Here is a 23835-nt window from a genome sequence, read left to right as displayed (position 1 = left end):
GACTGGCTGAGCTGGTGCTTCTCGAGAGCACATACCCCTCACTCATGCTCCTGCAGCCACATGTACAATTCCCAGAACAGAGTAAACTAACTGTGTCTTTTCTTACATATTCACCAACATTAGGAACTACAGACTCTAGGCTCAAAACAAAGTAGGAATATCTCTGACAAGTTGTACAACCATTTTTCATCCCTTTACAGGGTAAGATTTGAGAAAGAAGAAAAAAGTCTTTTTCATGTTTCCAAATTAATTAGGATATGCATTACTTTTCTCCTGAAAGTCTGTTCCAAGGTTTATCAAAGCCTTCTGTATCATTTCTTTTCCCTGATATACATGAAATTTCCTTACTGTTCTAAGAGAACATGTTGTAATCAGCTCCAGGTACAATATAAATTTGTAAGACCTTAGATTACAGAAATCCTGCATAGCAGTACTATTTTGCTTAGAGAGGAATATAATTTCAATGGTAAGAGTCTGAAACTTTGGGGTTACTTTCCACAGCATGCCAAAAGAAGGTACTCATAGAATTAGGCCCCTACAACCTGTATCTTGAATTCCCCAATGATATAATTCCTTCTGTTTCCTGCAAAGAAAAGGAAAAAAAAGAGGATCTAAACCTTTCACCTTCTCTGAAACACATACACCCCTCAAGTGTACCTCTGGGCATCTGGGCAAAGAGTCTAACTTTGATACGCATCAATCTGATACTTAGCAACAGGAATGAAGATAACTGTTCAAAAGCAAAGCAAAGTCCAAATGCACTCTGAGGCTGGGCCATTATCACACTATTGCATCAAAACTGCCAAACTAATTTGTTTTCATGACAACCAAGCAAACAATCTTCATATTACCAGCTCATAGTGCCCATCCCTGCTCCCGATTCCACGTTCTTTTCAGAAGGTCTAATGGAGCAAATAAAATGCTTCCATTTTAAACAAATGCCTTCCAACTTCAGTCTCTCTCCATTATTAAAATATGGACCAGGGAACTATAGTGTAGTTGTATATAATTTAATGTAATGCAGTGTCCAAGAGTTCACTTTTTTCCTATTAACTAGGGAATTATCACAAAACTCCAGGTGTCTCATTCCTGCCTGGAAACAAGTCAAGGAAGCAGTTGGGGTTACTAGTACTTCCATATTAACTTGAAGGGAGCCACACTTTTACTGTATAACAACAAGAGGCACATTTAGTTTCCGGCTTTAAATTAAAATGTCAGCCAAAGCCACACAGTGATGTGTATTCTTTTTCCTCATCATTAAATCCCACATGACATTTTTGAAAGCTTCTTTCAAGTCCATGCCAGACCTTGAGTCTGTCTTCTGTCTCAGAGACTATGCGTCGGAGCACACTGGGCACAGGCTGTCACCCGTCACAGCCGCATGAGAGAGCTGGCGCCCACGGTCAGCATGGATGGGCAGGCGCTCTTAACAGTAGGAACAGACTGTCCGGAGTCCGCCAGCCTAAGGTCTACGCCACCCCTACACTGAGAAACTGTTCGTCTTCGGGGTCCAGTGCTCCTAGGCAGGAAGTGTGTTTCTGGGTCACCCCCGACCATGAGAGCAGCTCCAGGACGGGGTACAGGCATTTCACACCACTTCTGTTCCTTTGCAGAAGGATCCACAGGAGCTTTTCCGGAAGACTACCAGGTTTACTCCAGAAAGGGTGGAGAGCCAACGTCAGCCTGAAAGGGAAGGTTTTCTAGAAAGATCCAGAGGGCTGATCCAAATAAAAAACTCACTCCACGTTGGCCTAGAACCAGAGCCAGCCACTCAGAGGCCCTTCCGTTTCTAGAAGACTGTCTTCCCCATTTTATAGAACATTTCAGTACTCTTTAAGAAATAACTAAATTTAGTCACAAATACTTAAGAGAAGAGGCTGAACATGTAAAAATAATCAAGGTGTAAGAGGTCTGGCTAATGACACTTCATCAAGCCCAACACTCGATTTCAAACACAAAAGCAGACTTTGCATTTTGGTCTTGAAACTAAAGGAAAGAAATTGCTTTATAAGTATTTTGTGTGCATGTGAAACCAAATCGGATGACTAATTGGGTTTTTATTATTAAACTGGCACTGAAAATTAAGGTCTGCCACTCGGCCATTGAACATAGGCTGAAATTCAGCGAAGGAATTGAAGCCAGAAGTTTGCGCTTTCACAAAACCTTTCACTGATCTCTTTAGTAGCACCAAAAGATGAGACAGGATGTTTTCAGGTTCAGTCTGGATGCTGCTGTGGCTAAAAGCCAGATTATATTTATATCCTGTAAGATAAAATCCTAATCAAAGACTCACATGACACCACCTCCAGGAAAAGTGTTTAGATCGAAAACCTGGTATTAACTTCCCTTTACTATCAGCAAACATCACCTCCGCCTTGTTTCTGAACATAATGAGTTATTTCATTTATGCTCAAAGCCACAGAACATTACTGTGATTGTCAGTGTTAGTAAGAGAATTCCCCAACGATTTTCCAAACATTTTTTTAAAGGTGCAATACGGTATATCCTAACTAACCCTTGGGCAGTAAGACAGACTTTTCCAAGTTGATAACTTGCCTATTTTAAATGTAAGTCCTCTCTTTAAACAACCCCCAGCATGTACAAAACTTGCCTCAATAAATACTATGTATTAACATGTTATATCTCACAAGAATGCCAATTAGTGTACATCATTAGTCTCCTTATTATCTCTTAATGTTTTTAACATTCTGTATCCTAAGTGAATACAGTAGAATAATAAAGTCATAAAGCAATTAGTTGAACCATTAAAGAAGTACTTAATTGGTTCCTAGACTATCAAAACGACCTTAAATCCATTTACAAATAGGAAATTGTAAACTAAGTCTAATTGCTTTCACCATACAATTCCATAACTACATAGCACACGAATAAAATTTATATTAACTCCAAACTCAGGGTAAATACAGTAATAAATTATTAGCATTGTTAACAAGTGAATATGTTTAGCCTCTTTTTTAAAACTTTGTAGTCTATAGTTTTTGGTACAATCACCTATTTTATAAGCCACTCAGATACTTACTAAATAACAGATTTCCTACTCAAATTCATATTCTTTAGAAATTGAGTTAAAATGGTATTTTTTTTAACCAGAAAAAAAATAATTAAAGTTTTGGGATTTTGGTTAAAGCAAATGTACTATTTATTAGCAATAAACTAAATGTCAACAATTTGGGAGGTTTGTGCTTCCTTTTCTCTATTTTGCTGTCTTTTGGATTATCATTCATTTACACAGACATTTCTACAAATTTCATATTATACATGGAGTCATCCTATAAATCACAGTTAATGATTCTTTATTGTCAAAAAAAATCAACAGAAAGGCAGGCAGGTTAAATTACAGAAAAATTTTACTCTTTTACAAAAACACTCTTCATCTTCCTTGACTGCCACGCCTCAAAACCAAATTTGAAGTCGGGGACAGACAAGACAGAAGTAGACAGAGACAGAAGGGACTCCTGTCTGTGATTTGAGCGTCTTCCTCACTGGCTTACATAGGGAATCCTCAGGTGGTACTTCCTTTAGGTCACAGCAGGATGTTACTTCTGTATGGGGGTCTGTTACCCTCACATGATTTGTGTACACGTTACAGAAACCCACTGAAGTAAATGGCAGTTCCTGTAGGGATTCAGGAGATGCCACAGAACCTCATCTACAGGAAGAAACTGTGGGTCTCATGGAAACTCGAAGGTCCTCAGGCAGAAAGATCTTTCTGTCAGTCTGTCAATCTCCATAACATCTCTCACGTCTGCCCCTGGAAACAAAGTCTGCTTCATTCTTTTCTCTGATGACTGGCTTCCCTGCAAGCCTTTTAGGTTTTCCTCCCCCATTAACTGCCGTGTATGTGACTCTGATGCTCAGGAGTTGACCCTGGTGTCGTGCCTGCAGACCACCTCTAGGACAATGCCACGTGACTCAAAAATCCCAGGAGCAAGAACGTAATTGATCCAGCTTAGGTATCTGGTCCAATGACCTGTGTCCATGCATGAGAACTCTCCCTTCCAGCACAGACAGGGACAGAGAACCGAGACCAGGATGGGGCTTAAGATGTGGCGAGGTCCCTTGCCACGGGACCCAGGCAGGCGCATTCTAGTGCTTTCCCTATGATTTAATTCACTGCCTTTCAAGACGAGAATGACCGTTCAAGAACTCAACTGTACGTGCCAAAGTGACACCACAAGCCCCCTTCTAGTGCCAAGGCAGTGAGGGCATCTCTCATTGTTGGGTGATTCTGCTGCCTCTCCAGACAGCCTTTCCCAAGTAGGGAGACTCCACAGAGAGAACCCGGAAACCGTTCTGTGAGCGACACTAGTGAAAAAACAGAGAGGAGCAGCTCCAATTTGAAAATAAAGAAAAAAAATAGGGCTTTTAGTGCGTAAAAAGGGAATATCTCAGCAAAAGCACAGCTGAAATACAGAAAATCATAATGGACGGGGGTGGGAGGAAGGGTGCCCATCAAACTCAAAATTCTCAAACAAGGAGATGCCCCTGCAGCCAAGGCAAGGATGTCTTCTGGGCAACTGAATAATGCTCCTTTATGCAGCTCTAGTAACGTCACCTTAATAACTGGTAGGTCATCTTAACAGTAACATTTTTCTCTTTCTCATTTCAGAACACTGGTTCACTGACGGATGTAACTTTTAAGGCAAAGGTCTAAATGTGGAGGAGGAAAGGCAAGACTCAGCCCCTTTTCGCTTATAATTCAAAGTAAGGAATTCATAACAAATTTGCATAATTTAAGTATTTTCATTCTTTAAAGTGCCTGTGAACCTATGCTATGTACAAATTATTATGCTCACCCAAGAAGGAAGGGAAAAACATCACGTGTGAAATGGCAAGTTAACCCCTCTGGTGACCTTAACCTAATGGAGGCACAGGCCAGGGCTCTGGAGTAGACTTTGTCTATTTTACAGATGAAGAAAAGGATGTTCACTAGGCCAAGCTCACCAAAGCCATCAATCAACAGTGTTTACACCAGGATTTCAACCCACGTCAGAGGCCACGTGCACCTTCACCATGCAATGACGTCAGCTTCCATCCTTAACCCAGCAGCTTGTCCTGGGGGATCTACATACTACAGTCAGGTAAATTAAACACCACAATCCCAGGATATTCAGTATTCCTGGAGATTAGTATTCATAGTTATCGACCTGATTATTTTTTAACAGAAAAACATGTGGTTTGAATCCCCTCATCCTCCCTCCTCCCCACCCCCAACACGACCCCTAAAGCCTGACCTGCACCGTCCAGGGCTCCTCCTGTCCGATGGACCACCCTTCCCCTCCTCCGACACCTAAAGCTCAAACTCCCTGCCTTCCCTCAAGCTCTAGAAAGGAATACACTGTTCAACATGAATGTACCTTCCCTAATCTCTGTGAGACAGTGACAAGAAGACACCAGGGAAATACCGGGTTATTTCCAAACCCTGAGATTACTGAATCTCTCCAATCTCAAAGGAGGTTATGCCTCTTACTTGACTGGCACACAGTTGACATACATGGGGTAAATTTCAGAATTTCCAGAACCTCCCGCCTGGCCTTAGTGCATTTACATATCAATAGGTGTTTATTGCTGCAGAGCCTCCTGATCTGGGGTAAGAGGTGGAGGAAAACAGCCATTCTCTCCTCCCCTCCGTTCCTGGTACATAACTGGTCTGGTGTCTGCCAGTCACCTAGGACCACCCACGGAATTCCTCCCAGAAGGGGCAGGTGGGAAGTAGAGAGCCTGTGGGGGCAGAGGGGAAGCCGTGGCCCGGGGAGACGGATGGGGCCAGGCCTGGACAGCAACTTCAAGCAAGCTATGAGCGATAAAAGTGGTTTCTCCCAACCTACTCTTTCCCTTGACTTATTTCAGTTTCACCAGTTTCACCCCAGGCTGGGAACACCCTCCAGCCCCCCATACACATAACAGAAAGTGTTGGAGTTCACATAACAGCAGCAAAAGCAGGAGATGGGGAGGCTCCAGGCTCACACAAGGGAGTAAAACATGCTCCAGCGTGCAGACTTGGCCTCCACGACTTCCTGGTAACTAGTTCTACAGTACGAAACTGGATTTAGTATTCCTGAGATGTAGCTTGTGCTAAATATCCAGTATATTTAATTCATTACACTGCCTGGGAGAGGAAGTGGTTAAGCAGCATTATAAAATCACAGCAATGGGTACCTGTATTCTTGGAAGACCAAGGAATTCTCTCAGCACAGTAACTGCAGTAAACCTAATCCTGCACTACACTGGCTTCCCTACCCATGAATTTGTCTGCTTTCCTTTTTGAGTTTATCGATCTTCACTCTCAGCAGTAAGTCAGGCACCTACTGCCCCTGCAAGATTCCAGGTCCCACCTAGCTCAGCATCCACACCTTCAGCACACCTGACGGGCACATGCGCCCTGCTGCGTGCTTCCGCAGAGCCTGAAGAGAGGTCAGCCAACCCAGGTCTCCTCTGGGCAAGTCAGAGGTCATTTGCAAACACCAAAGGGCAGGCTGAGAGGCAGAAACTTCTCACGCATTTTACTTCACCGTGACCCAGTCGAAGGGTGGTTCTTCTTGTTCTGTGTGTGGCTTTCCTTTGGGGCGCAGTCAGCTACAACAGATATGCTCTTCGATACACACTTCCAGCATCTCAAGTAAAGACAGCTCTGAACATCAGTTCTGGCCAGAGGATTTGGGAGATGAAAAATTCAAATACGCATCTAAATGGGAGGCACATGAATAAAGCAGAAGCCAGACAATAAGGCACTGTATATTTTCTGAACTTTTAATCAAAAACTCTGACAAGTGGACTGATGCTTCTAATCACCTGATGAGAAGTGGTAGGAATGGAGAGAAATAGATTGAAACTTCAATTTTCAGAAGATTAACATTTCAAATATCAACAGCACTGTTCTGAATCTATTTGTTCGGCTTTTTTTTCCCCAAAAAATGTTATCAGGAAAATGTTCCACTTAGTAATTTAAATTTGATTCAACTCTTATCACTGCATATATGAGGCAATTTCAAATTGAGCCAACTAAGAAAACCTGCGGTCCTTTGGTGGCAAGGACCCCCTGGAAGAAGACCCAATCTCTAATCTTCCTTCCATTCCTAGTCAGTATTTCACAGGATGCAACAGCTTCTTAGGGCATTTTGCTAAAACAGTGAGTGAGGCGAGCACTGTTGGCAGGAGGTGGGGGTGGGGTGCACAGATCACAGAAGAAGCTGAAAGTTAGACAAAAAGGTTCATTATCTTTAATTTTAGAAATGAGGTTTTATTTTATCCCGAGTACTGACTCATCACAAGCAGTATGGGCACGACAGAGGACTGTGAAGGTTCAGTTATCTTTAATTAAGAAGAATCGGGCATATTCAGAAAATGCAACCTCCGCCTGTGTTAGAAAATTATGAGCAAGCTGCTCGCCTCATGGCTCGGAGGCAGCACGCTGTGCGCCCAAAGGGCAGGCTTGTTTTTCTAGCTACCCCGTGGCCAACAAAATCACTGACATGTTTGACCTTGAAGGAATCACTCTCACACTGAGCACCCACTGCAACCCAACGAATGGACCAACCCTCAGCCAGTGTCTTACAACCAGAGAAAGGAATCCTCTGCTCCAAGGGAGAAAAAATAACACATGGATTACAGCTATTTCATGAAGAACTGAAGAAACAGGAGGAAAGTAGCAATTCATTAGAAAACAGAAATAGTGAACAAATATATGTATTATCTGGGTTATTACCTTCAGTTTCTGATTCTCTATAATATTAAAAATCTGTTCCTTAACTGTCACAACAATTTCCTTTTAACTACTCTTTCTGCCATTTTATCAGCCCTTCAAGTCATAAATCATTACAACAGACATGTTTGTTTTAAACACAAAGACCTGCCATTTAAGCTAAACAAGTAGATGCAAATCAGAACACTGGGTTCAAACCATTCACTTTTATCTTCAGGAAGTGATTTTTGCCTACATACAACAGAGATTTGAGCGTTTACTTTTCTCTTAGTGTTACCAGTTGGTTAAGCAGAGGGCAAGGATGATAACTACCACTTAGGAAACGTGATTCTCCCACTGTGAAACTGCTTCCTGGACTCTCTGACTGCGATTCCCTCAGCTGAGTGACAGGTGCAGGCCCTGGGACAGGAGAGCCTGGTGCCCCTCCCGCGGCAGTAATTCACGGCAAGTAAGACGACGCAGCGTTCACTGAAACCTTCCTCAGATTTCAAAGAGGACGCGGGAAAACTAATCCGGGGATATCCATGTAGTATTAGTGGCCCTTACTCCCTGTGACGCCCCGGGTTCTTCTGTCAAGCTAAGAAACGAGCAGGACCTGGGGAAAGGCGTGGCATTTGGGGGCCACTTACTGTCTCTGCGGGTTTCATATCGCCCTTCAATATTTTTGAAGCCAACAACTGTGCATTGTACTCCACACTTACTTTTCAATGTAAGTTCCACATGCCATGGTTTACAGTCTACATGTTAACTAGGGAGAGAAGAGGAAGAGCTATTTTAATCTCATACTGAAAATATATTTCTTTAAAATAACCAGGTACTTGGAAATCATCCTCTTTTAGCACCTTTTTAGAGAATTTTACAAAACTATATGCTAAAACTATTCTGGCTCTTTACCTCCCACCAGGATCTCCCTAGACCACAAGCAAACTTATTTTAATTGACCACCATGATGAAAACACTCCCTCCAACCTTCTTTTACAGATAGTGGATTTCAAATCATGCAGAGAGCTGCAGTGAATGAAAGTGCATGCCTGTATTTCCCCCATTACACCAGGCCTTGGCTTAAATTAGAGAATTTTACAAAACTATATGCTAAAACTAATTAAAATGTAATTATATATCTTAGTGATCAAAATTTTCTATCTTGACAGTGATCTTTTAGGTTAAAAAACTAAACACTATATCATAGTTGAAAAATCTGCATGTGTAAAGTAGTAAGATTTTAGCCGTTTCCATTCCATTACTCTAAAAAGCACTTTGTACTCTCTCATTCTGTACCATAATTGAGACTTATTTGCCAAAAACCTAATGGATTTTTTATTCATTTTAAATCACCCTGGCAAGAGTTAGCAGACTTTTGAACAGGTTTTAAATGCTTTCCTTCCAAAGAAAAGTAAAACTCTGCAAGTAGATGGTAAAGGTAACAATTACTAAGACTTGCTTTGGACACCTTGCTGTATTGGCGATCAAAAGACTAATTCTGTCAGATTGGCTAAATTTTAAGAAGCATAATGATCAAACTGCCCAAAAAGAACTGAATGGCAGTATTAAACTGCCAGTAGAAATACTGTGGGAAGGCATTGGAGATTTAAGTCATCCCAAGTAAGCAAGTATAATTAAAACATATTAATAAGCCAAATATTTTAGAAAATGTCTAAGACAAGTTTTGAAATGTCTGTATAAATTGGAACTTTGAGTTCATAAGTACATAGGCTGTTAGTGATACAGAATTCCTGTACCATATAACATATTGCATGGAAAATTTTTCTACATAAATATTTCCATTCACAATTATATATTGTCATAGCAGCATTAAACAATCAAATAAAAACATCCTAATTGATTTAATCCAATAGATTTTCCCCTGAGTCATTTATGAAATGTATATACAACTAATAAGTTATAAATCTAAATAGAAATCGAATCTACATATCATGTTCCTCCTTTTGATTTTCCATATCTGATATCTTTCATATATTCTGGCAAAAGGAAACCCGCATGACTCAAGTATACCGAACCTTTTATTTTTTGCTAGGATTTTAAGGCAACTATTTTTTCCAATAATAGATGTTAATAAAATGTATATAATATTTACTTTCAATTCCACAGACTAAAATTATTTAAAGGACAATAGTAAATGTTGACAACGTCTAGAGCACTTGAAATATCATGATTTAGGGATTTTATTTTTTAATAATGTACAAGTGCACCTTGTTGTTCTTTTTTCCTATTTAGCCTTTCTAAAAACTTGTCACAAAAGAAATTCTCCCAGAAGCATAAAGATATGGCATTGATGTTACAATATCACTTCTTAACAAGTATTAATTCTTAAAATTCTGTTAAATTGTTCAAAAGGGTCTCTTCTACTACATTAAGAACCTGAGATCACTGATTCCCTCCAACAGCCAGACTCAATGGGTTAGCTTGACTCAAGGGGTCCAGCTGGGGAGTTGGACATTCACAGTTGCAAACCTTGCTCACATTAAAGAGAATATCTTAGCACTTTTTTTTTTTTGGTGTTTTTATGAAGAGGAAAATCAAGAGTCAAAGGATAATTATGACAGTTTAGTCAATAGAAGTGCTAGAACACCCATCTCATAAGAATGACAAAAAACTTTTGGCTGCTTCTCAACTAATGTCTATTTAAGACTGACTCTTTAATTAATAGCAATTCTTTCATAAGGTGTACACATTACTGGGGAATATGTAGCTTACACAGTAAGTACCACAATAATTAAGCACTGACGCATATTACAAAATACTTTTTAAAGATAAGTACTACTAATGCTAAAATGATATTTAAGCCAGGTAATCATTAAGCATGTAGGTTTTCAAGGCAGGAGTATCATTTCTCTTGAGGCCCAAATGTATTCTTAAACCCAGGGACTGAATAAAAGATTAAAGGTTAAAAAAAATGATTAGGTCATCTATTCTATTCTCATACAGAATTGCTCCCAATAGTATGTGATTTAATTTTAATTGATCCAGTTTAAAACATTCTTGGTATTAACAAATTCCAATTGCTTTGTTGGGAAGCCTATTAGCAGACTAGTTGGTATTGATATAACACGTCAGTTAATTGTACCTCCTAGATTTGGGACACCAAGCTTTGCAGCACTGTATAGACCTAATCAGAAAACGCAGTTATTTTTTTCTTCAAGTTCCAGTGTACCATTTCTTATATTCAGTGAACTGAATCAGGTTTCCCTGTTGGCATGTTTAAGTGCTTCTCAGGAGCAATTCTTTAAAAATGCAGTGAAGGCTGGGGAGCCCAGAAGGGAATTTATAATGGAGCAGAAATGAGAACATTTCTCATTTTGAAATATTCAGGATTCTTAGCAAATGAAGCAACGGAAAGTTGATCTTTCCCTTTCCAAAAAAGACTGGAGCCCTGGGTAACTGCAGTTCAAGTTATCTCAGCTTTGCTTTTAGGAGCACATGACAGGAGTGGAATTAAATGGCAGACCTCACACTTCAAAGAGCTAACATTACTGACAGGCTGTGCTATTGTTTTCTCCTTTAATTAAACATCAACCAAATTAACATATTAAACACTAAGAGCTGTCTAATATTCTCAGGATAAAATTTCTGACTTCAAATATTAGGATGTTCTAGTCACAGCTTTATAAATTACTGAATTTCAGACTAAAACTGTGAAAAATGTCTAACATATATTCTAACCAAAGTTTAACATGAGTATATAGTATATATATATATATAGTATATATCACAGCTACATGACTGTGGTTCAGCTTAAATTATACCCGTGCATGTGTGTCCACACTCACATGGTGAAGGCAGGGAGGCAGAGACACCTGACGGGGGCAGAATGGACACAGCCCAAATGCATCAAGTTCCTCTTTGAGAGTTACGGTTCTGATAAAACCCTTCCGCTTCTGTTTGTATTTTCCTCTAGCGAAGGTAACTGAACTTTTTTTTATTCATCTGAGCCTGTTTTCCTGGTTGCCACATTGAGATGCCAGTGAAGATGCCATCCGGTCCTTCTCTGGACTCAACACCTCTGGGTTAGCTCGGCAGGCTGACAAACACGTCCACAGCCACTTGCTGCACCCTTAGTCCTAACCAGCTCTTGCTTAAATATCTCAGCACTGAAAACTGCAGACAGTCCTGCCCGTGAACAAGTTCTCTGTGCCTGAGTTTTGTCCAGGGCAGTGTGCTCTGAACCATTCTGCTCTGCCTGTGTGTTCTTTCATCTCTGCCCCTCCCAGCACCTAAAAGAAGGCATCTTCCATGTTTCTTGTTCTGACCCAGGTTTTTCTCTTCTATCCGCACACAGTTCCGTTATCTCCCGGGCTGGTCCCTGAGTTATCAATGCGGTCCCAGCAATGATCTGCATGCTTCGCACTGGGTACCAGTTCCTGTCCTGAGCTCCATCCACCTGGCAGACATCTTCGCTTGACTCAGCTGGGGTCTGTCTGTAAAATACTATCTTCCCAAACCAAATGGATGCTTTGTTCTACAGCCCCCAAATCTGCACGTCCTCCACCTTGACCAGCCCTTCTCACAGAGCATTCCACAGGCCAGCTGAGCAGCACCTGGGGCCTGGCTGGAGATGCAGATGCCCTGCCACACCCCAGGCCTACTGAATCAGAAATTTTGGGCACAAGCCCGAGTGCCCTGTGCTTTACGCAGCCTCCAGATGACTGAACCCTGCTGGCGCTTGAGAGCCACTCCCTGGAGTTCCGGGCCCTCTGGGGCATGGGCACCCTCCCGCCCCGCGCCCGCGGGACCCCACGCTCACGTCCTCTCAGCTGAGGGTCAGATCCCGCCCGCGCTGCGCCCACCCCGCACTTGGCCTCTCGGGGTTCCGACTCTCTCCAGGGCTCTCCTTCCGTCCCTCCTCCCCGAGCCACCCCTGCAGCCGCGCAGGCTCGGGACGCGCCGCCATCCTTCCCACGCGGGCGCCTGCTGTCGCTCAGCCCGCCCCTCCGTGCGCCCTTCCTGGTCAGCTGGCAGCGCCCTGCCCTGCGGACCGCACGCCCTTCCCTGCGATCCCGCAGGGCGCCGTGGGCTCAGCACCGTGGCTTGGGTCTCACCCACTCTAAGTGCCATTTGTGTGTCCAGCCCCGCAAACCTGTGGCCAAAAAAACAGTATTACTCATTTTATCTAGGGCAACGCAGAGTAATGGCCTTACAATCAAAGCTGTCGTCTGACCCAGAGTCCTGCTCACACCTGGGGGCTTATAAGCCCTGCACCCCTCCAAACTCCGCGGCCTCCCTCATTCGCAGGCCTGCCAGCCCCGCGCCGCCCGTGGGGGCTTTGCACTTCCTGGTCTCGCTGCCTGGAAGGCTCTTCCCTCAGAATGGGGACAGGCTCCGACTCTCTTCAGGCCTCAGCTTGGCCATCATCACCCCTGACCCTCCCGGACACCCCTCTGCCCCCTCCTCCTTCATCCTGCACTGTCTTCAGGGCTCCTCTATCTGAAATCCCCCTATTGTCTCTACTGCCCCACTTTCAGGGTGGCCCATGTGAGCTCATCTATGCTGTTAAAACCCAAAATCCACAGCAGGGCATCGGAGCACAGCTCTGGAAGTCGGAACACCTGAGACGAAATCTGGCCCTACCACTCATGAATTAGATGACTCTGCGCAGAGGTCACCTCTGGGTGACTCGGGGGCCTGCTCTGTAAGGTGAGGGCTACACCAGGCTTGCACTAGAGGGTCACGGTTACAATCAAACAACAGAGTCCTTGCACAGTGCGTACCTGACACAGAGGATTCGTTGCTGTCTACTGTCATGGCTACTACTATTTTTATTATTTACTGCTCTACTGTACCTCCAGTGCCTAGAGCAGCAGTGGGACTTAATAGTAAATATTTGAGTGAAGTAGTGAATCAAGAGTTGGTAAGCAAATGAATGTCATCACTCCAACTCCACTTTAGAAGGTTCCGAAAAGCTTCTCTCACTGGGAAAAACTCCAACTCAGTTCCTTAGCCTCCCATTTAATTCCTTTCAAAATGTGGCACAAATGTACTTTCTCAATCGTAAATTTCACCACTTTTCACTAGGAAAACCAGGCTTCTTTCTGGTCTTACGACCTTCCTTTAGCCTAGAATGCCCTTCCCAGCACCCCACCTGCCCTGACCCCTCTCACACTCCGGGTCTAGCCCAGTGCCACGCTCTTCACACTTGCCCCTGAACACTGCCCCGTAAAGCCCCATAAGAAGATATTTTTGAAACAGGATAGGGGAAGGCAAGGGGGTCTCCTCCACCGTAAACTAAATCTCCCCAGTGCTTCAAAGTTAAAACGTAAAATTCCTAGAATGTCTTCAAAAACAATGAATTTCCATGAACCACGATATGACTAACAATCAATTGGCCGAATCTTAAGCCAGAACAAACACTCCCAAGAATTTGTGACCAGTCTCTGTTTTCACTAAAATCATTACCTCGAGGGAAGCAGAATTTACAAAATTCTTTTGTGTTAGGCTTATCCTATAGAAACATCAAAAAGGGGGCCCGGACCAAAATATGTGATTCAGCGTCATCTGCTGACCGTGAAGCGGCGCCACCAGAAAGCAAATGGTGCAGATAACATCAGAACAGTCCGTGGGCGCCTCTCCTCCCAAACCCCTCACCCTCTGAACTGCCCTCGTAAGCCCCGTGCACAGTCCCCTGCAGAAGCCCAGCACCTGCTTCCCTTGTGTACAAGCTACTGCTAGTAAACTCGGCCTGTCTGCCTTCCTGAGGTGCGTTCGCTTCTGTAACACTGGAACTGAAGAGCCTGGTGCGGGGGTCTGGTAACACTTCACATGACTGTTACACAACCACACAGGTTACGTCACATGTGCGAGGAGCCGGGTGTCTGTGTCCCTCTCATCTCTGCAACTCTAGTGTCAGTCCAGCGCCTTGCAGGTAGAAAGCCCTCAATACATGATGTTGAGTGAAGAGACGGCTGGAGGTTGGGAGGCACAGTGAAAAGGCCTGACTTTATATATCAAAAGAAAATTGCTGTTACTATGAACACAATACCTACCGTGTGGCTGTTAGACTTACTGTGTCAACCTATCCACCTCCTCCACTGTACCAGAGAGCAGCCCCAGTCCCCACACAGTGGCTGGCACCTAGTGAACACTCAATAAATAGCTGAGGTGTTTGTTGAGTAAATGATTGCCATGCTTACAATTAAATACATCTGCTTCTTACAAATTCCATCCATGCTTGATATAAAGGCTGCCTTCTTACTCGTCCACCCTCCCACCACGCAGTCATTCCTGTCATAGCCTAAAGCTACATCCATTTCATTCCAGTAAGTCAAAATTCTTAATTGAACTACTTCTTATGTTAGATGGTACATTCATTCTTCAGGAATGAAAATTAGAATTCAAAATATGAACAAAGACAAAGATACAGGTTGAAACGGAATAATTGCAATCATTTTCCTACATTCACTATTCATTCAAATCTTGCTGACCAACTCCTAAGTTAGAACTATGAATATCCTGTTGACAAGTAGCCCAAGCTCAGAATTCTGATTTTCATTCATGACGCAGTATTTTCCCTCTCCCTCTGTCTCCAGTTTACGGTTAACCAAGATAAGACAGCTTACCCCAAAACCAAACTGTGGCCCCCACCGATCTTTTCCATGCAGCCGGGCTTGCTCACACGCCGGGTAACCAAATTCACCTGCTGTCCAGCAGCTCTCACTCTTTTTTAACCGCCTGTGCCCTCCCTGGATAGCTGTTCTAAACCTTCCCCACCTACTGTTTGGCTATCAACAAAACACATCCCTAGACTGCGCAGTGTTGTCTTTATTGCTATTGGATTAAGAGGGAAGAAACCTGAGCCTTGCAAGTATTCATCTCTTTGTTCACCTAGGATGGGAGCCCTTTAGAGCTGGGACTTTTATTTGAGGTGTTCCTTGGTATTCCCCAACGGGATCCAACTGGGGGGAGGGGTTTCAGCCGCCCTTAGCAGGCTTATCACTTAAACTTCTCTGCCTAGGAATGGCTCCTGAATTAGTTCTGCTCTGTGTACCCTGAACCTTAGAGGCATTCGTGGTTTGACTAAAGTAACATTTGCACATACAGATATTCATCAGTTTGCATGCAGCCTCTTGCCAGTACTGAATTAGCTTTGCTGGAACCACTGAAGATCTTTCATTATTTCCATTACAAATTTATTTTCAGAGGCTTATGACTCAGCTTTAAACACTTGGGGCTAAAACCAGGGATAAGTGGCCTGGAAGATACTACTGTCGATTTAATTAAAGGAACTTTTCTGCACTTTATAAGTACTAAACAGATGGTCTTAATAAATGATGCAGCCAGAGGACAAAGCCTAAAAAAATAAGCGTTTCCATAACCATACAGCATAAGAATGTATGAATTTTTGTCTTCTCAAAATAATCTATCATCTTAAATCAGCTGACACCTTTTCCTCCTTTGCTCCCACATCCAATCATCTAGGCCTGGTGCCTTTGCATCTTTAATAGTCCCGAACCAGTTTCTCCACTCCACTATCACCCTGCCTATCTAAGTAACATCATGCCCCACCTAAACTATTTCAGCTCCAGCAGAACTATCTGCTCTTGCTCTCAACCAGTTCATACTTCCTGCAGGCAGCCAGAGTGGTCTCTTCAAAATACAAATCTGATCACCTCTCTCCTATACTTAAAAATCCTTTGATGGCTTCTCACTGCTCGAAAGACCTAGCCTTCAGCATGGTCTACAAGACCCATACTGACCTCGGCCTCCTCCCTCTACCTCATCTCTCACTTCCCATGTTCTAACTACACTGGTCTCCCGGTTCCTTAGTTCACCATGCTACCTTCTCCCTCAGGACCTTTGCACATACTCCTCCCTCTCAGGAGTGCCCCCTCCTATACCCTAGATCAACTACTACTCTTCAAATCTTCAGATTTCAACTTAAGTCACTGCTTCAGGTACAGCTTTTATAGCCCCGCTCCTCTGTGTTCTTAACCCCTGTGGTTTTTCTTCACAGCAGGTGGCACAATTTTTATTTATACATTTGTGAAGTCTGCGTGAATTGTGTTGGTGGTGTTTTTCCACTAGACTGCAAGATCCGTGAGGTTAGGAGCAAGGAGTGTTTCCTCAACCAGCCCTAGCACATAGTAGGCACTCAAAAATGTTTGTGGAATAAATCAAATCATACACAGTAGGGTACGATTTGAACAATAAGATCATTGTTCACATCATTCACCCTCAGAGAAAATGGCAAGAGGCCCAGAGAGATGGGAAGGAGATAAATGTGTTTCTCCTGTCTTGACCATTGATAATGAGCTTGGCAGTAGTGTCCTCCACCTCTGGGCAGATCTAAAGGAGGAAGTAGTTAGGTTAAAAAAAAAAAAAAAAAGGACCAGGTTGCAACAGACTTTCAGTGCCTGGAATATTGAAAGTGCAGGACAAAAAGGGGTGCAGAGTACAAGCTTGCCAGCATGGAGGCAGAACCTGTACTTGGTAAACTGGATTGTTGTAGCCCATTTCAGGCCATTTACAGGGATTTACAGGTATCTAAAAAGCTCACATGTGGATCAGCGTTGAAGAAGGCAGGCGTCTCACAGTGTGTGGAAGTGTCTGCAATTATAATCACGGTAAAAGAACTAGAAGAGCGCAGGAAAACTTAGGTGTCAGACTCTTCCCTAGGGACATGTTCCTCTAGTGGTGTATCTGAGAAGCTCTTACGTTAGTTTTTATTAATTTTAAGACAGTCCCTTCCTTATGTTCTTATGACTTACAAGCTACACCTTAAATTGCTTAGTTAATATCTGATTGCAAAGTTAACAGAAGGCCAATTACGTTTCAAAGTCTTAAAAAAGGCTGGCTTTTGTCCTTGACAAATGACAAAAATCACACTGGATCCGTGGACAAACCTTATCTAATCAGTTGGACCCAAAAAAGATATCCCCACCTCCCACAGCTAGTGAACGATTAGCATTGTGGCTGGTACTTTCTGTGTATCAGCACTAATAAAATATTTCCAAAGAAATGGGCATTCCCGCGGACGCTCCACCACCTCTTACAAAGACCTGTTATCTGAACTGTAGGACATTCTGTAGCTAGTTTTGTCAATCTTTCCTCAATGCCTTTCCCAGAAAGTGGGGTTTTATCACTTGTAGCTTTCTGGGAAAGGCCATCTGGTGACTTCAAACACGCTCTCTCAAACCGCTGCACTGTTCAGCTGCCCCTTGTCAGTAAGTCATTTTGCAAGCACGATCATAAAGGGATCGCCATCAGTCCATGGGGGCCGAGAGGCTGGAAACCACACAGTGAGAAGGAAAATTTGGTACTTTTTACTATTATTTGCTTGGATGACTTAGGTGGGAATCTACCCCCAAGTCCTAGAGATTCCACTGCGGTAGACCTCAAATACCGAAATGTAAACCTGACGCCCTCACACAGGCAGGACCTGATAAGGAAATCGCCTCCTAGGATTCTCATTCTTGATGCTTTCTCTCTGAACTTCCTGATGCTAACTTTTCAGCAGGCGAGGTAATAAAGGAGATGCCAGAGATGCAATGCAAACAGCATGTGCACAAGGCACGTTACGACCGAACGGTGCCCGGCCACAGCCCCGGGGCAAAGGGACCTCCCGCGCCCTCCCGCGGGGGCAGCGGCCTGGTCGGGGGCCGCCGGTACCTGCCGGACGGCGCAGGCGCAGGCGGGCGGCCCGCGGCCACCAGCTCGCAGGCGCCTAACCGGCCCTCGGAAGCCGGGAGGGAGGCGGGGTCGGCGGGAACGGATGCCCTCGCGCCCCGGCGGAGCAGGCGGCCGGCGGCGGCGCAAGTTAGCTCCCCGGCCGCGCCGCCCCCCGCGGCTCGGCTCCCCGTCCCCGACAGCGCGGCCCGAGGGGCAGGGGGCTCCCCCAGGCGCGGCGGGCGCCCCTCGCCGCCGGCCCCCCGCCCGGGCCGCAGGAGGGAGCGCGAGGCCTCGGCCGCAGAGCGCGCGGAACCCGGCCCCGAGCTGGGGGAGGCGGCGCCGGCGGCGGGGTGGAGGCGGGGCGCCATCTCCCTCCGCTCCGGGCGAGCGGCGCGGGCGGGGGCCCCGGGGACCGCGGCAGCACGTCGCCTTCTCGGGCCCGCCCGCGCCGCAGGCCGCACCCGGGCGCCCCCCCCGCCCGCCCCGCGGTCCCGGCGAGGAGCGCGGCCGGAGCCCGGGGAGACGGGCGGGAGGGGGCGGGCGGCGGGACCCGCGCGGGGCCCGGGGGGCTGGGGTGCTGGGGGCCGGGCCGCCCGCCCGCGCCGGCACCACCTGCGGAGCCCACGCCGCGCCCGCCGCCCGCCCCGCGCGCGCGCAAACAGCCCAAGTTGCAGTCGCCGCGGCCGGCGGGGGCGGGCGGGTCACTCACCCTCAGCCTGCTCAGCGGACTCGGGTCGTCCGGCCGCGGGGACAGCGAGGACCAGAGGACCAGCAGCCCCAGGAAGCTGCCCACCGCCAGCAGGCTGCGCAGGAGGAAGCCGAGCTTCAGCCTCATCTTCCTCCGGCGGCGAGAGGCACCAGCCGGGCGCGCCGCCGCCGCCGCCGCCGCCGCCGCTGCCGCTCCCCTCCCCTCTCCTCCCCTCCCCTCCCCCGGCCCCCGCCCCCGCCCGCTCCGGCTGCAGATCCGGAACTCCCCTCGGCCTCCCGCCCCGGCTCGGCCCCCGCCCCGCCCGGCCGCCCGCCGGCGCGCTCCGCTCCCTCCCCCGCACCCGCCCCTGCGAATTCGGCCCCGAAGCAGTTCGCTGCTGCCTTGCAACTAACTTACACTTTCCCCAGGGCCGCTGCTTAGCCTTTGCCCCACCGCTCAGGTATTAAAGCCTCCAGGTTCCCAAACTTCCGCTGTCCCTGCGGCCACAGCCCTACTCCCGGCCGCCCGCGCCCCCCGCGCCCCCCGCCCCGGCGGGCAGGAAGCGGACCAGGAAGTGGGGCCGCGGCTGCCGCAGCTCCACGTGGCTGATTTGCAGCTGGAGGACTTTTTCATGATTGTTCTTGCATTTTCACAGGGCTCCTTAAGGAGGTGGACATGTAAAAGAAGGGTCCAGGTGTAAGGTGCAAATACCACTGGGCTGGAGGAGCTCGCCTGGAAAGCCAGTATTTCGCTTTCACTTGAGCTAATCGGTAGAAAGCCCTCCAGGGCTAAAAAGCAACCTCAACCTTATTCGTGGTCTGAGTTTCTGTTCGAGAACTGAGGATTTCGGATTTTTGCAGCAATACTCCATCCTTATTGCCTCCCCCAGACCTAATTTTTGCTACTTGATGGCGGTTCCTTAATTTCTGTTTTGGAAACACCTTTTCTGCATTTGAGGCCATAATTATACCCCAAAGGATACTGACAGATGTTTAGGTAGCCACATGCCCCACCATGATGAAATAATTTTTGTGCCTCTATCTCCCAGTAAACAAAGATGTCTATTATCACTCTGCTGCATGTCCTTAATTATGTTGTAAGTGTACCATATCCTAAACTGCCTAATTTAAGTTGACCAGAATGGTGAATATCTTACTTAACCTAATATTTAGGATGCTGAGAGTTCATCCTTTTTCCTAATATTGTTTCATATCTGCAAGTATTTTAAAGCCAGCAAAACCTGGTTATTTAAATTTTTAGAATGAAATAGAGAATTTGAGTCATCAAGATGGATGAAGAATTGTATCAAACTAGGTGTGTTTCATAGTTTGGTTAGGCTCCCTAGTATATTGGGGAATTCTGCAGGTGCCATAACTTAAGGATTTCCACAAAATATTTGAAGTGATATCCTCTTGAAAAGCGGGGAAACATGGGATGGATATCAGTAGAGTTAGGTATGTCCATGGTTGGCTGAGTATGTATTGCACACAGTATTGCATATGAGCCCAATACATACCAGGTGGTGAACACAAATCACTGTCTGACTCAGCATTTTAATCAACCACTCAGGTTAAAATCCAGTTGTTTTTAGTATAAGATGAAGAAGACTTTGCTGAAGCCTTCTTTGGTGGAAAAGTCCTGGAGTATTTCACTGATAAGGTATGGACCTGCTAGGTGAGATAGAAAGCTGATGCCCCACTCCTGGGTCAATTGGGACCCAGTAATCACCTGTTCCTAAGTACCTGGATGACTGATCCCAGTAACCTGTGCACCACCTCCAGAGAAACGGTGAAAAGGCAGGGTGCTCGGGGAAAGACGCCTTTGGATCACACTGGGAGGCAGGAGTGGGACTGCTTGGGGACCCGCCTTGAGCCGCTCAGAGGTGGGGAGGACCCCTGTGCAGAGCAGACAGTTCTCTGGACAGAGACCCGGCTTGGAACAGGTGACCTTCAAGGAATCTTATTCTGATCTCATGAAGGACAATTCCTTTTGAATCAGCAGCTCAAGTCCACCAGGAGTAATTAAACCTTTCATTCATGCTCTCGTTTTCACAGTCAGGAGACAGTTTTATTAAGAAAATAGGCAGCTTTATTTTTACCATTATGAGAATAGTTGGGCAGGAATACGAATTGAACGTGGTACTTAGACCACTCACTAAAGTGCTTGGAATGATCCTGGGCAGCAATAGTATTCAGAGAAGGTCCTGCCACCCCTCCCTTCAGTTTTGTACATAGAGAATTTAATATATGTGTGAAAGGACACAAAGTTAGAAATTGATAAATGGGTGTATAGTTGTAAAAAACCTGTTGCTCTGAGCCCTTACAATGAAACTAGTTAAAAGAAAGTAAAAGTATACCTTAAAATATATACCCATTGCAACATTTGCCTGGAGGCAGCCTGTGTGGAGCTGACAACTGTTTATAGAGAAGGAGGGGCTCCATTCGCCCCTTAGGTCAGGGTTAGCCAGTTAACCTCTCTGAACCTGGGGCTCTTATCTGCCACATAGTGATTACAGTGCTCACAGTATTATCAAAAGGCATAGGGTGGTCAAGTACATATGCAAATATGAAGTACAGATCCTGTGATGGAACAGGTCTCGGCTGGTATGGGAATAACTCCTTTCTTAGTGAATGCTACAGCTACTGCGTGGCGGGATGGTCATGCTGGAACGCTACTGGTTTGTCCAGCCCAGGGTCCGCTGAGGGGCAGGGAGAGGCTGGAGTGCAACTGGACGGGCACAGGGAGTGGCCAAGAGAGCCTTGTCCTCTGACAAAGTCACATGGGTGGATGGTGACATTATGTCTTCTTCTAGGAGGCCAGCTGGGGGCTCACAAGCAAGGCAATGGGAGGGAAGAGAATTTTCTTAAATGCCTTGTGTGTGCACAACGCTTCGCATTAGTTGCTCCACTGAATCTTTACGCGACCCAAGTGAAGCGGGCATTACTGTTGTTCCCGAGCTGGAGTTTGCAGCAGGCGCTTCGGGCATCAGAACTTGTGGCGACATACATTCGCCTTGCCAAGCTGCCCTCGCCGTCTGGACCCAGAACGAATATCGGAGTTCTCAGACTGGATGGGAAGGTCGGGGCCCAGAGAACTGCTCACTTTCCAATCCTTCCCTGCGCCTGCTGTCTTAAAGGGGGGCTCTGTAAAGGCATGGTGCCCATCCCTGGGCTGCAGTTTAATGGTGTCCTGCCCTCCCCAGGCTCTCATCTTTCCTTCCTCCTTGCTCTGTGCTGCAGCCAAGCCCAGTTTCTAAATGGGCTCTGATCCCCCTTGCCTGCAGGTCTTGGTGTGGGAGCGCCTTGGCCTGTGAGGACACCTTAACAAAAAGCGCCCCGCGCCTCCCTCAGCGTGCTGGGATCAAATGCTTGCCCTGCGCTCTCTACTTTTCCTGCCCTACTCATCACCACTACTTTGTAAGGGCTTAATGTCTTGTTTCCAATGCCCAGATAGAAAAGTATGTGAGGGTGGAGCCTTGTCTATCTAGGTTATCATTGAATCCCTGTGACTGCATTTTTGATGAAATGCTGAATGAATAATTGCATCGAGAATACAAAGTAAAGATGAAACTTAGAAGAGAGCTCAGAGCTACGTCAACTGCTCTTCCTCCTACCTGGAGGTTCTCTTCCAGGGAGAAAATTTCGGAAGTTTTATTTAATTGGAAAAGTGATTATTTTATAAATCATCATCCTCATCAGCTGGTAGACCACGTTTTCCCCTTAACGCCGACTTTTACAAGGGCTACTCATGTCGAAGACAAAAGTGAGTTTCCACTTAAATTCAGATCTTTGTATCTACTGAGATTTTCCCCAAAAGTGAAAGAAATTAGGTTGTATTGAAATATGAATGTGTCGCCATGGGTAATCACTATCTTTAACCAAATTTCAATTGTCACCATGTCTGGCTGCCAAGAACTCAGGTTAAATTAGAATGAGTGACCTATAAATGACTGGTTAAATATCACCTTACCTATTCTGTAAGCCTATTCTGTAATCACCTCTTTTCAAAGAACATCGTGAGTTGTAGTATTGTTAAGTCAAGAATGTTATTTTATTGTTTAGAAAAAAATCACTATTTAGATTTTTGTAAAAGTGTAATTTACGTTTGTTAAGAATAGATTCTTTGCAGTGTTTATTATCTCTTACTGCTTCACAAATTACTGCAAAATTTCCTTCTTTAAAACAACACACTTGCATTATTTCACACGGTTTCTGAAAGGCAGGCGTCCAGGAGCAGCTTAGCTGGGTGGCTCTGGCTCAGGGTCTCTCGTGGGGTTGTTAGCAGGCTGTCCCCTGGGGCTTCAGTCATCTCCTGGCCAGGAGGGCCTGGAGAGCCTGCTCCCAGGTTCCCGCACCAGCCAGCAGGCTGGCCTCACTTCCTCCCTGGCTATTGGTGAGGAACTCCAGTTCCTTGTCACAAGGGCCTCACCCTAGGGCTGCTCACAATGAGGCAGCTGGCTTCCTCCGGAGTGAAAGATCGGAGGGAGGGAGGGACTGAGAGCTCCAAAGGGAAGCCACAGTTTGGTACATTATGGGAGGTGCGACTCTGAGAGGCAGGGTCTTTGGAGGCTTAAGAACAACGATGGAATCACATACCTGGGTCAGAATACTAGTTTTTTCAGTTATTATTTGCAGCAATTCAGTTACATTACGACAGGCAGAAGTCTTTCAAAAAGAAGCCAGGTCTTATAATAACTGCTTAATTCTGGTCATCGTGCAAAGATGTGTCTTTCGATGTATAGTGGGGGAGTTGGACCAAACAACCTTTAACCCCTCTCCAAGACTGAAATTCAGAGATTGTCCTG

The 23835-nt window shown here is 45.6% G+C and overlaps 1 protein-coding gene and 1 long non-coding RNA gene across 5 annotated transcripts in view; one reads left to right on the top strand and one right to left on the bottom strand.

Moving 5' to 3' along the window:
* GALNT7 (polypeptide N-acetylgalactosaminyltransferase 7) overlaps nucleotides 1-19692 on the bottom strand; it is a 100215-nt gene extending 80523 nt beyond the window's left edge. For 2 of the 4 annotated variants that reach the window (XM_036889149.2, XM_036889153.2), the window contains exon 1: nucleotides 19053-19285. In XM_036889149.2, coding sequence (XP_036745044.1) covers nucleotides 19053-19178 — 126 coding nt within the window. In that variant the 5' untranslated portion in view covers nucleotides 19179-19285. Of the gene's footprint in view, nucleotides 1-19052; nucleotides 19286-19448 lie in introns of those variants that run through there. The other 2 variants (XM_036889151.2, XM_036889152.2) reach the window with 2 other exon arrangements.
* On the top strand, nucleotides 15651-20098 carry LOC118914388 (uncharacterized). The gene is made up of 2 exons (XR_008997926.1): nucleotides 15651-18196; nucleotides 19687-20098. It is a non-coding gene; the product is annotated as an uncharacterized LOC118914388 (long non-coding RNA).
* The last annotated feature ends 3737 nt before the right edge of the window (nucleotides 20099-23835 follow it).

This window comes from Manis pentadactyla, chromosome 1 (assembly GCF_030020395.1).
Source record: "Manis pentadactyla isolate mManPen7 chromosome 1, mManPen7.hap1, whole genome shotgun sequence".
Taxonomy (NCBI): Eukaryota; Metazoa; Chordata; class Mammalia; order Pholidota; family Manidae; genus Manis; species Manis pentadactyla.
The sequence above is the reverse complement of the archived record's forward strand: the minus strand, read 5'-3'. Positions and strand labels throughout refer to the sequence as shown.